The following is a 13,685-nucleotide window of genomic DNA, read 5'->3' as shown; positions in this document are numbered from 1 at the left end:
GTGGGAACAGTGCTGGTCTAGTGCAGAACAATCAGCTCAGAGACAGTTACTAATAGCAGTAGGTTCTCTTCTGCTCTAGTGTTCTGCAGTTCTACTCTCATTTCATGATGCAGTCAGAACATGTCTGAAACACCCAGCATAAAAAGCAAACTGTGTTTCTATTCAAAGGCTGCTGGACAAGTTCAGGTTTGGACAAAATGGGTGCCTGTTTGCTAAGGTATGAAACATCTTACCACTGTCCTTGGTTCATTATGAATCTTAGAGGAGGCAAAAATCAACATAAAGCAAATAAAAAGAGCAGTTTCTTTTAATATAGAGCAAATCTCCAGCTCTTGTTGGATTGATAGGTGTGGTGAGTCACCAGCACATTGCCAGGGCTGTCAAGTTGTCACTTTAGCTGGCTGCAGTACAAAGCTGAGTCCTTCCACATGGTCACCACTCCCCTCTCTGCGTGCAAATAAAGACTACAGCCTTTTCACTCCTTTTATCCAAATGCACAGGGAAATCTGTTATTTCTTCATCAGTCTCACATCCCCCTGGGCAATGGGAGTGCTCATCATCTGATGCATGTAAATGCTAACAAAACTCCCATCTTGGCATTAAACGGTTTAAAACCTATAAAACAGCAAATGCAGTGTAGCAATGACAAAAACTGGCAGGTTTCAGGTGGCCTACAGGGTTCTGCCAGCCTGGCACTGGCATCTGTGATATTGCTAAACTAGACCTGGGACTTCCCAAAGACTGGGAAGCTGAGTTATAGTCTGGTTGCCACAGATATTTCTGTCAACCAGTGGAGCTGCTCGGTCATGCACTGACCCTCCCCAGCCTACGTGGGTGCACTTCAGAAAGGAAAAGGAGCAGCAGGTTCCTTGGAACAGCTCATGCCAGGGCACTGCAGGCTGGCAAAACTCATCACTCATTCACTCTGATAAAATGATAGCACAACAAAGGCAAGGCTGATGCAACACCTTTGTAAACACAGAGCCATGCTGGCTTTGTTGAAGTATTGCCACATTTTAAACCTACATACATACAAACAGCAGAACTACTGCAGTGTGTGGCTGGGGTGGGCTGCAGCTAAATCACCCCCTGCAAAGCATCAGGGGCTCTGTGCAAGCAGCAACACGAGTGGCAGCCCCTTGAAATGCATGCAACAACTTGCCCAAGTGCCACCAGCAGCCTTGCACCTCAGTTACCATCAGCTGGAAAACTATTGACCAGCTGCATCCATGCAAAGAGCAGAGAGAGGCTTCTGCCAGGGAGAGGGAGGCAGGGCACTGGTGTTTCCAAAGGTTCCCAGTCAGTTTGCATACAGTCAGATTGCTGTGCTCCTTTCCAGCCTGATTATTAACACTGCTAATGGGGAGAGGCCTTGGAAGACAAGGGCTGTAGAGCTGCAAGCCTGGTGCACACAGAGCCAAGATTCCCAACATGTACAGACCTATCTACTACATTAATGGGTTTTATAACATCAGTGGTTCAAACAGCACGTCCACACCGTGGAGGGGTTAATTTTATAAAAAACTTTCAATCCTGTATTTACAATTTACACACCTGAAAAGGGATCTTTAGTTGCTATAGTAAATTAGTCAGTGTGTTGTCAGTATATTGGAAGACCTTCTTTACCTAGACATGGATGGATTTCTTAGTTCTGATTTTGGATCAAAAATAAGTGAGACAAGTCATTGAAGTTTAATGCTTTGATGCTATTTCAGAGTTTGGTTTCTGTTGGGTCACCTATATATCAAGGATAACCCCATTAAGTAACTTCATTACCATTTCACAACACCTAACAGTAAACTGCATTTACAGCAGGATTTTTAGTAAAGAAGAGACAGAAGAAAAGGGAGAGTTTAGATACTAAAGAGCAGATCAGAGACCAAGTGAGGCATCCAAAGAGGCAGCAGCAAGAATTGGCACAGTCCTACCAAACAAATCTGGGAAAAGGAGAAAACAGAGAAACCTTGTGTTTGCAAAAGTGTTTTAGAAAATTTCTACATCAAATCTGATGAATACACAGGGGAGCTGTGAATTATTTGGTTGGTATGAGGCTGAGCAGAAATGTCAGCAAGGATATAAATGGGGGAGCAACACACAGCTGCCCTCAATCTTGCCCAGAATGATGGCTTTGCAAAGAAGTGCACAATCCATGTACTGGCATTTTCTTCCATTATGAATGTATTTGTATACGGTATTACATTTTCCTCCTTCTGTTTTTCTCACCAAAAGCCGATTCAAATCTCTCCCTCATTTCCTGTTGCATAAGTAAATAATATTATCTTCACTTTGAAAACTGAGCAGTTTGAAAATGGCATCCCATTGAAACCTGTCTGCAGGGTTTCAGCTGCCACAGTTGAATATTTTCCTCTCTATTCAGCAAAGGACATTGGAAGAGATGTATTTTTAAGAACTTTTATGTGCTCAGTTTAAAGGCAGACACAATAGTCCACATTGTCCTTCCCTCTCGTTCCCTGTCTTTTTAGACTAAAAAATTGTGTTTGTACAGCACTTAGCCCCATGAGACTGAAGCCTTTAGGTACAAATGTAACTCATTTAAATGGTAATATACAACAAAATGAGTGGCACTCTTCAAAACAAGCAGCATTTGTAAGTGTATCCCTGCCAGGTGCTGACAAATGGAAGGTCATGGTAGCAGGCAAAGGGAAAGGTCTCAGTGAGACAATATTTAAAAGTCAGTTTTTCCAGTCAAAGGCCAAACTCTAAAATGTCTGCTTATTTCTCTGCTGCCTCTGCCCTGAAGCACTGTGCCTGCCTCCCAGAGAGCAGCACATGAGGGCTCCAAAGGTATTTCCTATGCAAGGTCAGATCAATTAAAATGTGCTTTAAATAGAGTCACGTGAGCTGTGTGCAGGAACTCACAGCCTGATTAGATCCCTGACACACTGAAGGGCAGAGTCTGAGACAATCTGCTGACCTCGGGCAGGAGAGCCAGATAACAAGGAGGCAGGACCTGCATTTTCCCTACCCTGGGACTGAAAGCTTTGCTCCATCTGGTCATCTAATATTGCTTTAAAATACCAGAGATGCCAGGAGTTAACTGGTTGACCTGGTTCTTTCCCTGCTGAAGTCAACAGCAGAACTCCAAAACCAAGTCTTTCAAAAGTCAGAGACAGCTGCTGCTGTCCTTTTCCAGACCTGATAGGAAGCTCCCAAATAAATTTTCACATTAAAGAAATAAATGAAGCAAAACCTTGGCAGGGTGTAGTTGTACTGGTTCATGCCAGGACCTGGGCTGTCTACCTGGAAGACAAAGCAAACAAACAAAACCTGTCTCAGAGAGAACTCCTTCCAACTGAGACTTGAAAGGTCCTAGCTGCAAGAGAGAATATAAAATATAAATATTTTATAAATATAAATATAAAAGTGCAGTAAGTGAATTATGCTACTGAGTAAGTGTTGATGCAGTGGAGAGATGGCAGAAATGTTGTTTGAGTCTGCTCTAAGAGCATCCCTTTACTCTCCATCCCCCAGTGGAATGCAGTCTAGTGATACTTGCCCTTCTTCCCATATGGGGGTCCCAGGAAAATAATAAAACCAGGAATTACCTGTCTCAAGCTAAATTCAGAAGCACAAGACATATAAACAAGGTTAAAAACAGGCTGCTGAGGGAGTGCATCACCTGGAGTCCTTCTCTGGGTTGCTCTGAAATATTCCCTTCTTCTTGGCTCCCTGCTCCAGCTGTCCCACCCACACTCTGCTTGCAGGGAAGCTCTTGGGAAGGGGAAACAAGGAGTGAAGCCATTGGCTTCCCTGTAAGCTGCTCTAAGGTCACTGTCAAGCCAAACACACCCCACAAGCCAGCAGTTCCCCAGGTCTGATAATAAATCTCTGAGCATTTAAACTGCCAAGAGTTATGTCTTATTCTGTGTATTCCACAAGTGTATTTCTGCAAGTCAAATTCTGCATGAAGCCATGAGATGCTGCACATGGAGCAGGCTGGAAGGCAGTTTTGCTTCCTAATTTGCACTCGTGATATCATTGCACATCAATATCTTTCCTTTCTCCTAAATAATGCTGATAAATAAAATGTTTTTAGCAGGATTTTCATCTGGTGAAAGTCAGGGTAGCTCCACTGAACCACTGCTAAAAGAATTTACACCATCTGGAGCCCTGGAGCAAAAAAAAAAAATCCAAGTCAGTGGGATATAAGCCAAAATTGGAGTGTTTTGCTGGATACAAACCAGATTTACTTGCTTGCTTAAACAGGTGCCTAAGTGCTGTAGTGAACTGGGTCCCAAATATGAAAGCATTTTTTATTTATGTCCACTTCTGCCAGCTTGGACATCTGATACAAGGGTCATCTTATAGCTAACATTTTTGTCTTAAACCCTGCCTATAGCCACACTAAAGAACAGCTGCCTGTGGAGTTATGTTCCACACATAACTTTAAAAATAAAATGCAAGTGACTGGAAAAGGTGGGTTTATAACTAGAAAGAGAATATAAGGGTACCTTGAAATAGAAATAAATGAAACATTTTCTGCATGCTGAGAAAAGAACTCACAATCTTGTATTTCTACTGCATTCTCTTTTAGTACTGATGTTTCAATACTGCAGTTACAGTGTCCTAGCACTGCCCTAGCTGGAACTGGTTACACCAGAAACACTGTATGGGAAAAGGGTTTACACACACATTAAACAAGTTTTTGTCTACAGAACATCTTACTTTTCTACAGGAAATCTATGTTTGTACTAACTGCTATTCCAAACGCTTGTAGCAATGTGAAATCTCAGCTGACATCCCATCTCCCAGGAGTAGTTTTATGTATTGAACCATGACCATTAAATTGGAAAAGGCAAAAGTTGGGAACAACCATGTCCAGAACACAAGTTCCTCCTCACTTTCTCCAATCCCTGGTCACTAGATGAGAGTCCTGCTTTCTCACTTGATTTCTGTTCCAGTCCATATTTCATCTCATATTGAAATAGGCCTGACCCTGTGGGGACCTCTCCTCTCCTCCCCTTCACACAGGCATGCTTCCTTCTGGCCTCCTTGGGAAACCTAGTGAGATATAAGTTTGAGGAAAAGGGAATTTGTGTCCCTGAAATTTAAGCTTTGAATCACCATAGCACTGGTTCCAAAAAACCCAATACTTTTTTTCCCTGTTTTTGGGAAATAGGTGTGATGTGAGTTACTTGATAAACTGGGTCATCAAGGGACCTAGAAAGTGTTGTCCCAGAAAGAAGATGGTGAGGGATTTCATGGGAAGAACTGCAAGAAAAGGAGAAAGAATTCCAGTGTGAACAATCCCTGCCAAAAGTTATTCAGGCAGCTCTCCAAAGCCAGTGGGTTTCTAAAGCTTTATTTGATACCATAACAAGCTCAACACAATCAGGTGTTTAAGTGTGCAATTTAATAGCTATATCATCAAATTTAAATAGACAAGGAATTAAATAAAGCACCCAGAATAATTTTGAAATTATCTTCTGTAATCTGATATAATTAAGTCTTTGTAAAATACACTCAAATAATAAACTAAGTATATATTTGTGTAAGTTTTAGCTGGACAAACTGCAACAGCTAAAACAGTAAACTAAAATATTATCTCAGGTGTTGAGATATGAAGGATAATTTACTACCCCAAATTACCAAGTATTTGCATAGGGAGAACTCTCTATTTCATCCATCAGTGCCTCACCTGATTTTGCATCTCAGGCTTGCTTTATGCCACCAAGTCAGAGGCCAAATGCATTTAATATGCATATTATCGCCATGTTGACATGGAACTCAGTAGCCCTGAAATGTCTCATTTGTTTCTTTGAGGCAAGCATAACCATAGTTAGAAACGAAGGAGAAAATACCAAAGGATACAAGTCTGATCAGCAAACACTGTACAGAGGGGAATATTTAAACAAATTATCATGTTTATAAAAAATGGGATGGATGATTAGCAGCTTGATTTTTATTTCAGAGGATGGTCATAATGCCAGGGTGGGGGAGAAACAATGAAGACCTCCAAGGAGAGGACGAAGTGGCTGGCAAATAAATAAAAGAAACAAAAACCCTTGGGTCCATTCAAGATGGTGTTAGAGACTACCTTGAAAAAGAGAGTGTGCCCAGCCCTGCTGTGCCCAGGGCCCAGAGGCACCACAAGTCAACTCATCCTGCCACAGCACCACTGAGATGTGCATCTCCAGAGAGAGCAATGGCACCAGTGCAGAACCCAACACCAAGTGCAGAGCTTCTCATGAATACATTCTATTTTTGCCATCATGTTTGTGGAAGTTTTCCCTTTTGCTGATAAATATTTGTTCCTCAGCATGCTGCTCCTTTTTTTTTATTTTGGTTGCTTTTATTTATCTAATCCTTGCTCTCAAAAACCCACAATGTATTGAATCACTACATGGTTTTGATTCTATATTTGAAGAACTGCGACTTTCTGCACACAGAAAGTAAATTTAGATGGAATTTACAAGTTAGTAAATATAGCTGGTATTCAAGGGTATCAGCAAAGGGATCCTCCAGAAATTCTAGATGCCATATTCCCTTGCATACAACCAGACACAGTGCCAAGTATCAGTAAACAAATATGGTGCACCCTTTTCCAGGGATAAATCTGAGGCATAGAGAAGGGCACTCTGCAACCCATGCAGTCAAAAAGCTATTTAAACATCAAACTCTGACTCTGGTTCTCCCACTTCTGCAGCTGAAGAATGAGGAGGAGGGAATTGACCCTACTTCACAGGTCTCTTGTGAGGGTAAGAAAACAGTGCATGGATGCCATGCTGTTAGACCTAAGGAGAGAGAAAGAGGGAGGGGAAAACTTCCCACATATTGGCCTTTTGGCCAAATGGCTGGAAAACACCAGAGATGGTGTCATGAGAAACACAAGCTTTGCATCAACCCTGCCTGGGGAGACTCCAGCCTGCAGCAGGAGCTGAGAACCAGGCACAGCTGCTGTCCAGCCACAAAAACACAAGTGACACAAACAGTGTGCAAGCACAGCAGAGCCACACAGAAATGAATGCAGCAGGTTGCCATGATGGACCTATGCAGCCCAGGGCTTGATTCCACTTCTTTGTTTTTTCTTGTGGTTTCAGACCCATTTTTAATTGATTTTTCTCATCAGGGAAAACAAGTATGTGAGCCACAAGTCTTTGTTCTGTAAACTATTAAGTGCTAAGAGAATGTAAGTATTATCACTGCTATTTATTTCACCCTTTGGTGTTTTGTCTCTTTTTCCTGATTGGTTTAAGATGACAAATGTCAGAACTCTGCTCCCAGTTATATACCTCTTGGGCAAAGAGACAATGCAATGTGACATTTAACACAGTGTACCAGAGACCATCCTCCCTCTTCTGAATATTAAAATCACATACACAGAAAAAGCACTTGTAACAATAAATGTATCTTTTATTCACAGATAAAAACTGAAGCAAGCTGTTATAATACATATTTATACAAAGGATTTGAAAAAACCATAAAAAGGAAGATGATTAGAAAATATGATTCATTATGAAATGTGGTATTACATACACTATTAAACCTTTTCAAAAGTATTTGTTTGGCAACAATTTATCAATAGTTTCCACACTTAAGTGGCCTCCTTCAAAAAAGCACAAATCTCATGCAGCATGTATAAACTTGATCCTGAGGGTTTGCCTTCCTTAGAAAAACTGTAAAAAGATATACTATTTGTCTTAAAAGTTCAAAATGCAAATGTTATATTTATAGTCAAAACTATATAAAAATATGGACCTAACTTAACATTTACAAAAACTTTTTGCTCCTTTTTTTTGCTTGTTTTATGGTTTTGGTAATAAACATAATTCTCAATTCCTGCAGTCACAGAGGAAAAAAGAAAACCAAAACTAACCACAGTGCCCTTTGTAGACTTCCTCACATTAAGATTACGACTCCAAAAAAGACCAGGTCTGTGAAAAGTGAGGTTAGTAACCAAGGAAGTAGGTAAGCAGTTAATATATATCTATATATGTATATATCAAATGGAAAACAAACATTTATTTTGATCTGAAAAAGTAATAATACAAAACCTGAAGGTAAAACAATCATCTCAAAATGCCATAATACTCCTTTTCAATAGATAAATGTTCATAAAAATATCTTGAACCCTAACCAAGAAAACAATTATAATACAATTTTAATTCTGCTACATAAAACAGCTTTTCTATGAAACAAGAAGGCAAGTTCAGGTATGAAAACATAATTTACTTATTGCTTTTGCTACAATGTTGTTTGTTTTTTACATATAGTCATAAATACACTATACAGTATAAAATATTTCGTAGGAATACATTTTGTGGTCTGCTTAGGTTTGCTGGCTTTAATTCTAGCACCAAATACAAAAATGAAAATCAAATGAACTTTAAAGGCACTTCCATTTCATGTTTGTTTGTTTGTTTTTTAATTAACATCAGGGTTTGTACTAAATTTCTTCACTTCCCTCTGGTAGAATACCAGAATACCAGAAGCAATACTTGATCTTACTTTTATCTTTGTACAGCTCAGGTCATGTTGAGGCACCAAATGATTTATGAACATTCCCATTCCTCAGCTGTTTCTTTCTCTTACAACATTCATTGTTGCTTTTTAGTCTTCACCTTTCCTCCTTCACTTCCCAGCTACTTTATCCCTTTACTTCTTCATGTCAGACGACCCAGCTCCACTTCCCCCAGTCCCTTGGAAATCCTCTCTTCAAACCTCCACTTCCCTGGCTCCATCCTGCGTGTCGCTTATCCCGATATCAAAACACGTCACGATCATGATATGGGACTTGCACAGATTCACACACTGCTCCAGTTCCTCTGTCACTTGTTCCAGTGCCTCCAGGTACTCCTGTGACTCCTTATCAAGATCAGGATCCACTTCAACTGTCGGACAAAAAAGTACTGAGTAAGAGAAACAGCTTATCATAAAACATTTATTCTATCACAAAGGAGCCAATACGGTAGAGCAAAGTTTAGTTTTTCTTGAACTAAGATTTTTTTTCCCCTTTGTTCAGCAGATGCAAAACTCTGCCTCGAGGCTCCAGTTATGCACAGCACTCAGTCTGGGAACAAATCTCATGCCTCAATTTCCCAGCTAAAGCATGGATATGGAAACATTTTTTTCCTTCTTTGCAAAAAAGAATAATAAAAGAGTATATATTTAATTTTAAAAAACATTGTATTTAATATTAACAGCACCATTTTGATGTTCTCTTCTGGCTGGTTTGGATGGTTTTTTTGTTCAAATAGCATATTACAGAAACACAGATTGAGTCAGAGTATTTTAGGACTCAATTCAGCAAAATATCTTAGCAAGTGATTAAATTTTTCAGTGGGACTGCTAACATACTGAAAATCTGTGAGAGGCTGATGATACTGCTGTTATTGCAAAATACTTACAGTCTTCTTTCCACTTATTTGGATCCATCATCAACCTGCACTTCGTCTCTTCCAACTCTTCCTTCAAGAATTCATGCTTTGCCTTTATTTCTCTGATTCGCTGCTGGCGCCTCTCCAGTATCTTCAGCTTGGTATGGAAATACATCAGACCCTTTTAAGACACAGAAAGACCATTCCATGAGTTTTCCTGTTGTGAGCTGGCCCATAACAGTCTGACAAAAATTGCTCCCAGCTCACTACTTGTAAGAGTGAGCAGGTGGTTTGTTTTACTTGGTTGTGGGGTTGGTGGGGTTTTTATGGGTTTTTGGGGGGTCTTTTTATTTGAAGCTTACATTAATGGATTCTAATCTAGAGGAACTGCAAGCTACATCACTTGAGCATTTGCTGCACTTCTCTGACTTAACAAACATCTCTTAATACATTCTGAAATTACTACTGTTTGAAGATTTTTTTTTTCCAGTAGTTAACATTATAAACACAGCCTAATGATAATGTCAGAGCTACAGTTAATACTAAAACATGAATTCTTATTTTCTATAAAGCATTCCTACCTTCTCAACATCCTGGAAAGGCTATTACAAAAGAAAGGGGAAAAAGGCATCAGTAGAACATAGAATTCTGATCTCTAAAATAGAATTAGTTGAAGTGTTTTCCAATTACAAGTAAGTTAAACTCAGTGTATCCCTGATTTAATAGAATCCTGTCAATTACATAAAGAGTTAATGATCCTATCATTGAGGGAGGCTGTAAGGTTCCACCAGCCAGGCTAGGATTATGAAGTCTTTCCATAATGTATTCATTGGTAACTTCCATTTACACCATCAGTCATGTTAGCCACAATTAATTTTAGACAGTAATCATTTTCATTTGCTGTGTTAAGGGTACTCCAACATACGAATTTTAAAATTAATAATTACAGTACTTTAATTGCACTCAATTTCCTGAACACCATTCTGGCATTCAAGCAAGGACTTTGTCTGTATATTGTAATTTAAGTTGTCTACAGTTGTAAAATATGTGCTGACCTCAGTTTCCTCTTGTCTGTGTCGCTGTAATCGTTCCACATCATCAATCTCATAAACTTTAATTTCAAATGGCTCTTTCAAAGTGCCTGGCAAAGGTGGTAGATCAACCCACTGGCCAGTGACACTGGGTTTTCTTCCTAAGGAGGCAGCATCTGGCAATGGTGCAGGAATCAGTCTGCGACGCTGGAGACCTAAAATACAAAACAAACATTTCTCAGGCTCTAAGAGACAAACACGCTGCAGAACTTACTGCAGTGAATTAAGGAAAGACCTAGCTTCTCAGCATACTTAGGAAGAAATGCTTTTCTTCATCTTTTCCTTTCAGTAAAATACCCTCAGGCTGCTAATTGAGTTACTGCCTTGACAAAATAGGTTTCACTTGGTTCCCAGATGGGAACAACAGCAGTTCCTCTCCCAGAGCAGATGTCTGAACATCAGGTCTTTTATTCTCTCCTTGCAGTAATATTTTGGATTGATTTTTCTTTGGTGGACTACAATGGTATTCTTTACCTTGTGAAGGCAGTAAGATAGTGAATAATCTAAAAATAATACTGATAATGGCTTACTTATCTGGAAATCTCCTGCTCCCCCAGTTAAAGCCAAGCAAGGCTAAGATCCCTGTCATTGCATTACATCTTTGCAAAGCTCAAACAGTTCCCTCCAGAACTACTACTGCTATTTTAGGGTGCTAAATACCAGCAGTTTCCAGTGACTTTATGGGACTGAGAGGCATTCAGAAGGCACCAACCAAGCTGCAACTTGAGCACCTCCAATGTTGAGACTTCTCACACCTTTGCACCAGTACCCAGAAGCTCAGTGCATGACAAAACTCAGCAATTCTGGGAGCCTTCAATACAACACTCACAGATCTTCCAAGGAAATCATACTGCTCCATTATGCTCCTGCTAGGGTTCAAGTTTCATGAAGCAGAGACTGAGTTATATCCTTCCAAAATGCTGATGCTTTAGATTGCAAGAGTTGGCACTCTGGAGACTAGAGGAGGGTTTTTGTGATTATTAAGTCTCTTACCATTCTCTAAAACTCTGACCTTTACAGTACATGTCTCAAGCATAAGTGCATGCATAGAGCTGGTCAGGCAACACTAACAAGCCTGCAGTCCAATCCTTAAGAAGAGGAGGGATGAAGGCCACCAGAAACAAGCTGAAATAACACAAGGTAGCAGTAAGTATAAAATGGATTGAGGTGACTGGTGACAATAAATTTAAGTACTTAATTGCCTCCTCTTATTAAAAACCAACTCAGAGGTCAAGAGTCTTGTTTCTTCTGCTCTTACCAAAGGGAGCACATCAAACAAAGAAGGCAGCTGCTCAAAGAACAATGCTGCCAAAATAACTTCTGGGCTGAGACCTCTACAGGAGAGGTAGGTGCAAGTTAAGGCTATCATATAAATCCTGTTATCAACTTCAACATGAAATGAAGACAAAATCCCAGCAGGCATCCCCAAACATACCTCCACTGATACCCCAAAAGTTACCTGCTTTCTAATTGCATCTTTGCTGCTTTCTAAGTAGCAAGAACAAAATGGGAATGTTTTCAAAGGGGAAGATTTTACTTCTACAAAACTGTTCTCACAAGCCAAATCCATTTAGCCTGAAACACCATTACAGCCCTGTCAGATGAAGCCACACACTGTAACCCTGATCCTGTAACTGCTTTGGTGACAGGAGATCCCTCTGAGGAGGACACCAAAAAGATGTGGTCAAACACATACAATAAGCAGGCAAACATCATCTCCTTCCACTGTACAAGCCAATGTCATTTCTCCAAGAAAAAAAGTTACAGGATAAGGGGACAGGTTTACAGTGACATACATGGGAGTAGGATCCACCCTTAAATCCAGAGACTCCAACATAGTCTGGTGTTATATAAGCTACTCCAAGAATATCTAATAATGTGCAAAGATAACAGTTATTTTAGAACAGTAATAGGTCTGAACCAAACATTTCTCGTAAGAAATATTTGATGTGCTTCCTGGTAAAAGCACATTTCATGCATAAAACACATTATTTTCTCAAAGTCTACAGCACTCCAAAAAAGTAATACATAATTTACTGATATAGAGCAATTACAACTGGAAAAAGAAATAGTTTGTCATTTTTAAAGACCTTATAAGTATTTCCTGGGGCAAAAACAAATACAAATCCATCAGTGGGTAATGCCTTCTCAATATGTGTGCAACTTACACAGCTGTTAATATTGATTTGTAGGAAAGGTTTAAGAGGCTGATATGCTGTGGAAAGAGAAGTGCAGCAAATGTTGCACTAAGTTTCCAAAAGAATTTATCACTTGCTGAAGCAACTCAGTTTTCTTTACCAGAAAGCACCATGAGATCAACTTCATTGATTTGATTTTACTGCCTGAACATCGTGGGTATCTACAAGGATTGCAGTAATTGCCACTTTCCAACCAGAAGACCAGATCCAGCACACTGCTGGTTTTAGTTCCTACTGTATTTCCACCAGTCAGTATGCCCAGGCTGCTGAAGGAGGCTGCTGGTCATCATCTACATGGCACTGCTTGCCATGGATTCTTTACAACACCACAGGATCTCAACCTAGATCTGAGAAATTAACACTGTAACACCAATCGTAAGAGCCAGATTTTGAAGCTGACTATAAATACACCTGACTGCAGCTGCACTTACATGAACACCAGCAGTGAAAGCAAGAAGGAAAGGCACCAGAGGGAAGGAAAGGCAACCTGGCCCCACACACCCACCTGTGCTTGGTGTGGTCAGACACAGCGAGCCAGAGCTGCCTCTCCCAAGCAACTCTCCCAGCCAGTTTCCTACTACTTATAGTGCCTACACACATCCCCTAAAATTTCTTAATATAAATACTATTAGAGTGCAATTCAACAATGTTTCTATTAGCTGGTAGCATTAACCTAAGAGTTGCTGCATCTACTGTGCCCTACTACTCCAAGCCTTACCTTTGGGTAATCTAACACGTGTTTGGCAATCCTCAGTAATTCACAAACACTCTTCTCCCCTCTGGGCCCATTCTGTTGTTTCTGAACTACAGTCCTAGCTGGTGTCTCTGGCATTCCCTCATACACACCTAGCAGCAGAGCTCCTCCTCTCCTCACTGCCCTTCTCCCACCAGTCGTCCAGTATCACTCACTCAGTCCTCACAAAAACTCATCAGCACTCACCCAGCCCCTCACATCTCCCAACCCTCCCATAACTCCCTCCTACTTGGGCCACCCTGGTCCATGCTGAGGGATGAAGGAATGTCCCCCACCTGCTGCCTCCTCCCTCGCAGGGAGGCTG

The 13,685-nt window shown here is 40.5% G+C and overlaps 1 protein-coding gene across 1 annotated transcript in view; it reads right to left on the bottom strand.

Moving 5' to 3' along the window:
* Positions 1–7,353: 7,353 nt before the first annotated feature.
* KIF26A (kinesin family member 26A) overlaps positions 7,354–13,685 on the bottom strand; it is a 94,409-nt gene continuing 88,077 nt past the window's right edge. The window contains exons 13-15 of the mRNA XM_056493388.1: positions 10,394–10,584; positions 9,369–9,519; positions 7,354–8,852 (exon numbers count right to left, since the gene is read on the bottom strand). Of these exons, the coding sequence (XP_056349363.1) occupies positions 8,677–8,852; positions 9,369–9,519; positions 10,394–10,584 (518 nt within the window). The 3' untranslated portion in view covers positions 7,354–8,676. The remainder of the gene's footprint in view (positions 8,853–9,368; positions 9,520–10,393; positions 10,585–13,685) is intronic.

Source organism: Oenanthe melanoleuca, chromosome 5 (genome assembly GCF_029582105.1).
Source record: "Oenanthe melanoleuca isolate GR-GAL-2019-014 chromosome 5, OMel1.0, whole genome shotgun sequence".
NCBI classification, from domain to species: Eukaryota; Metazoa; Chordata; class Aves; order Passeriformes; family Muscicapidae; genus Oenanthe; species Oenanthe melanoleuca.
Note: the sequence above shows the minus strand (reverse complement) of the source record. Positions and strands in the feature narration are given on the sequence as shown.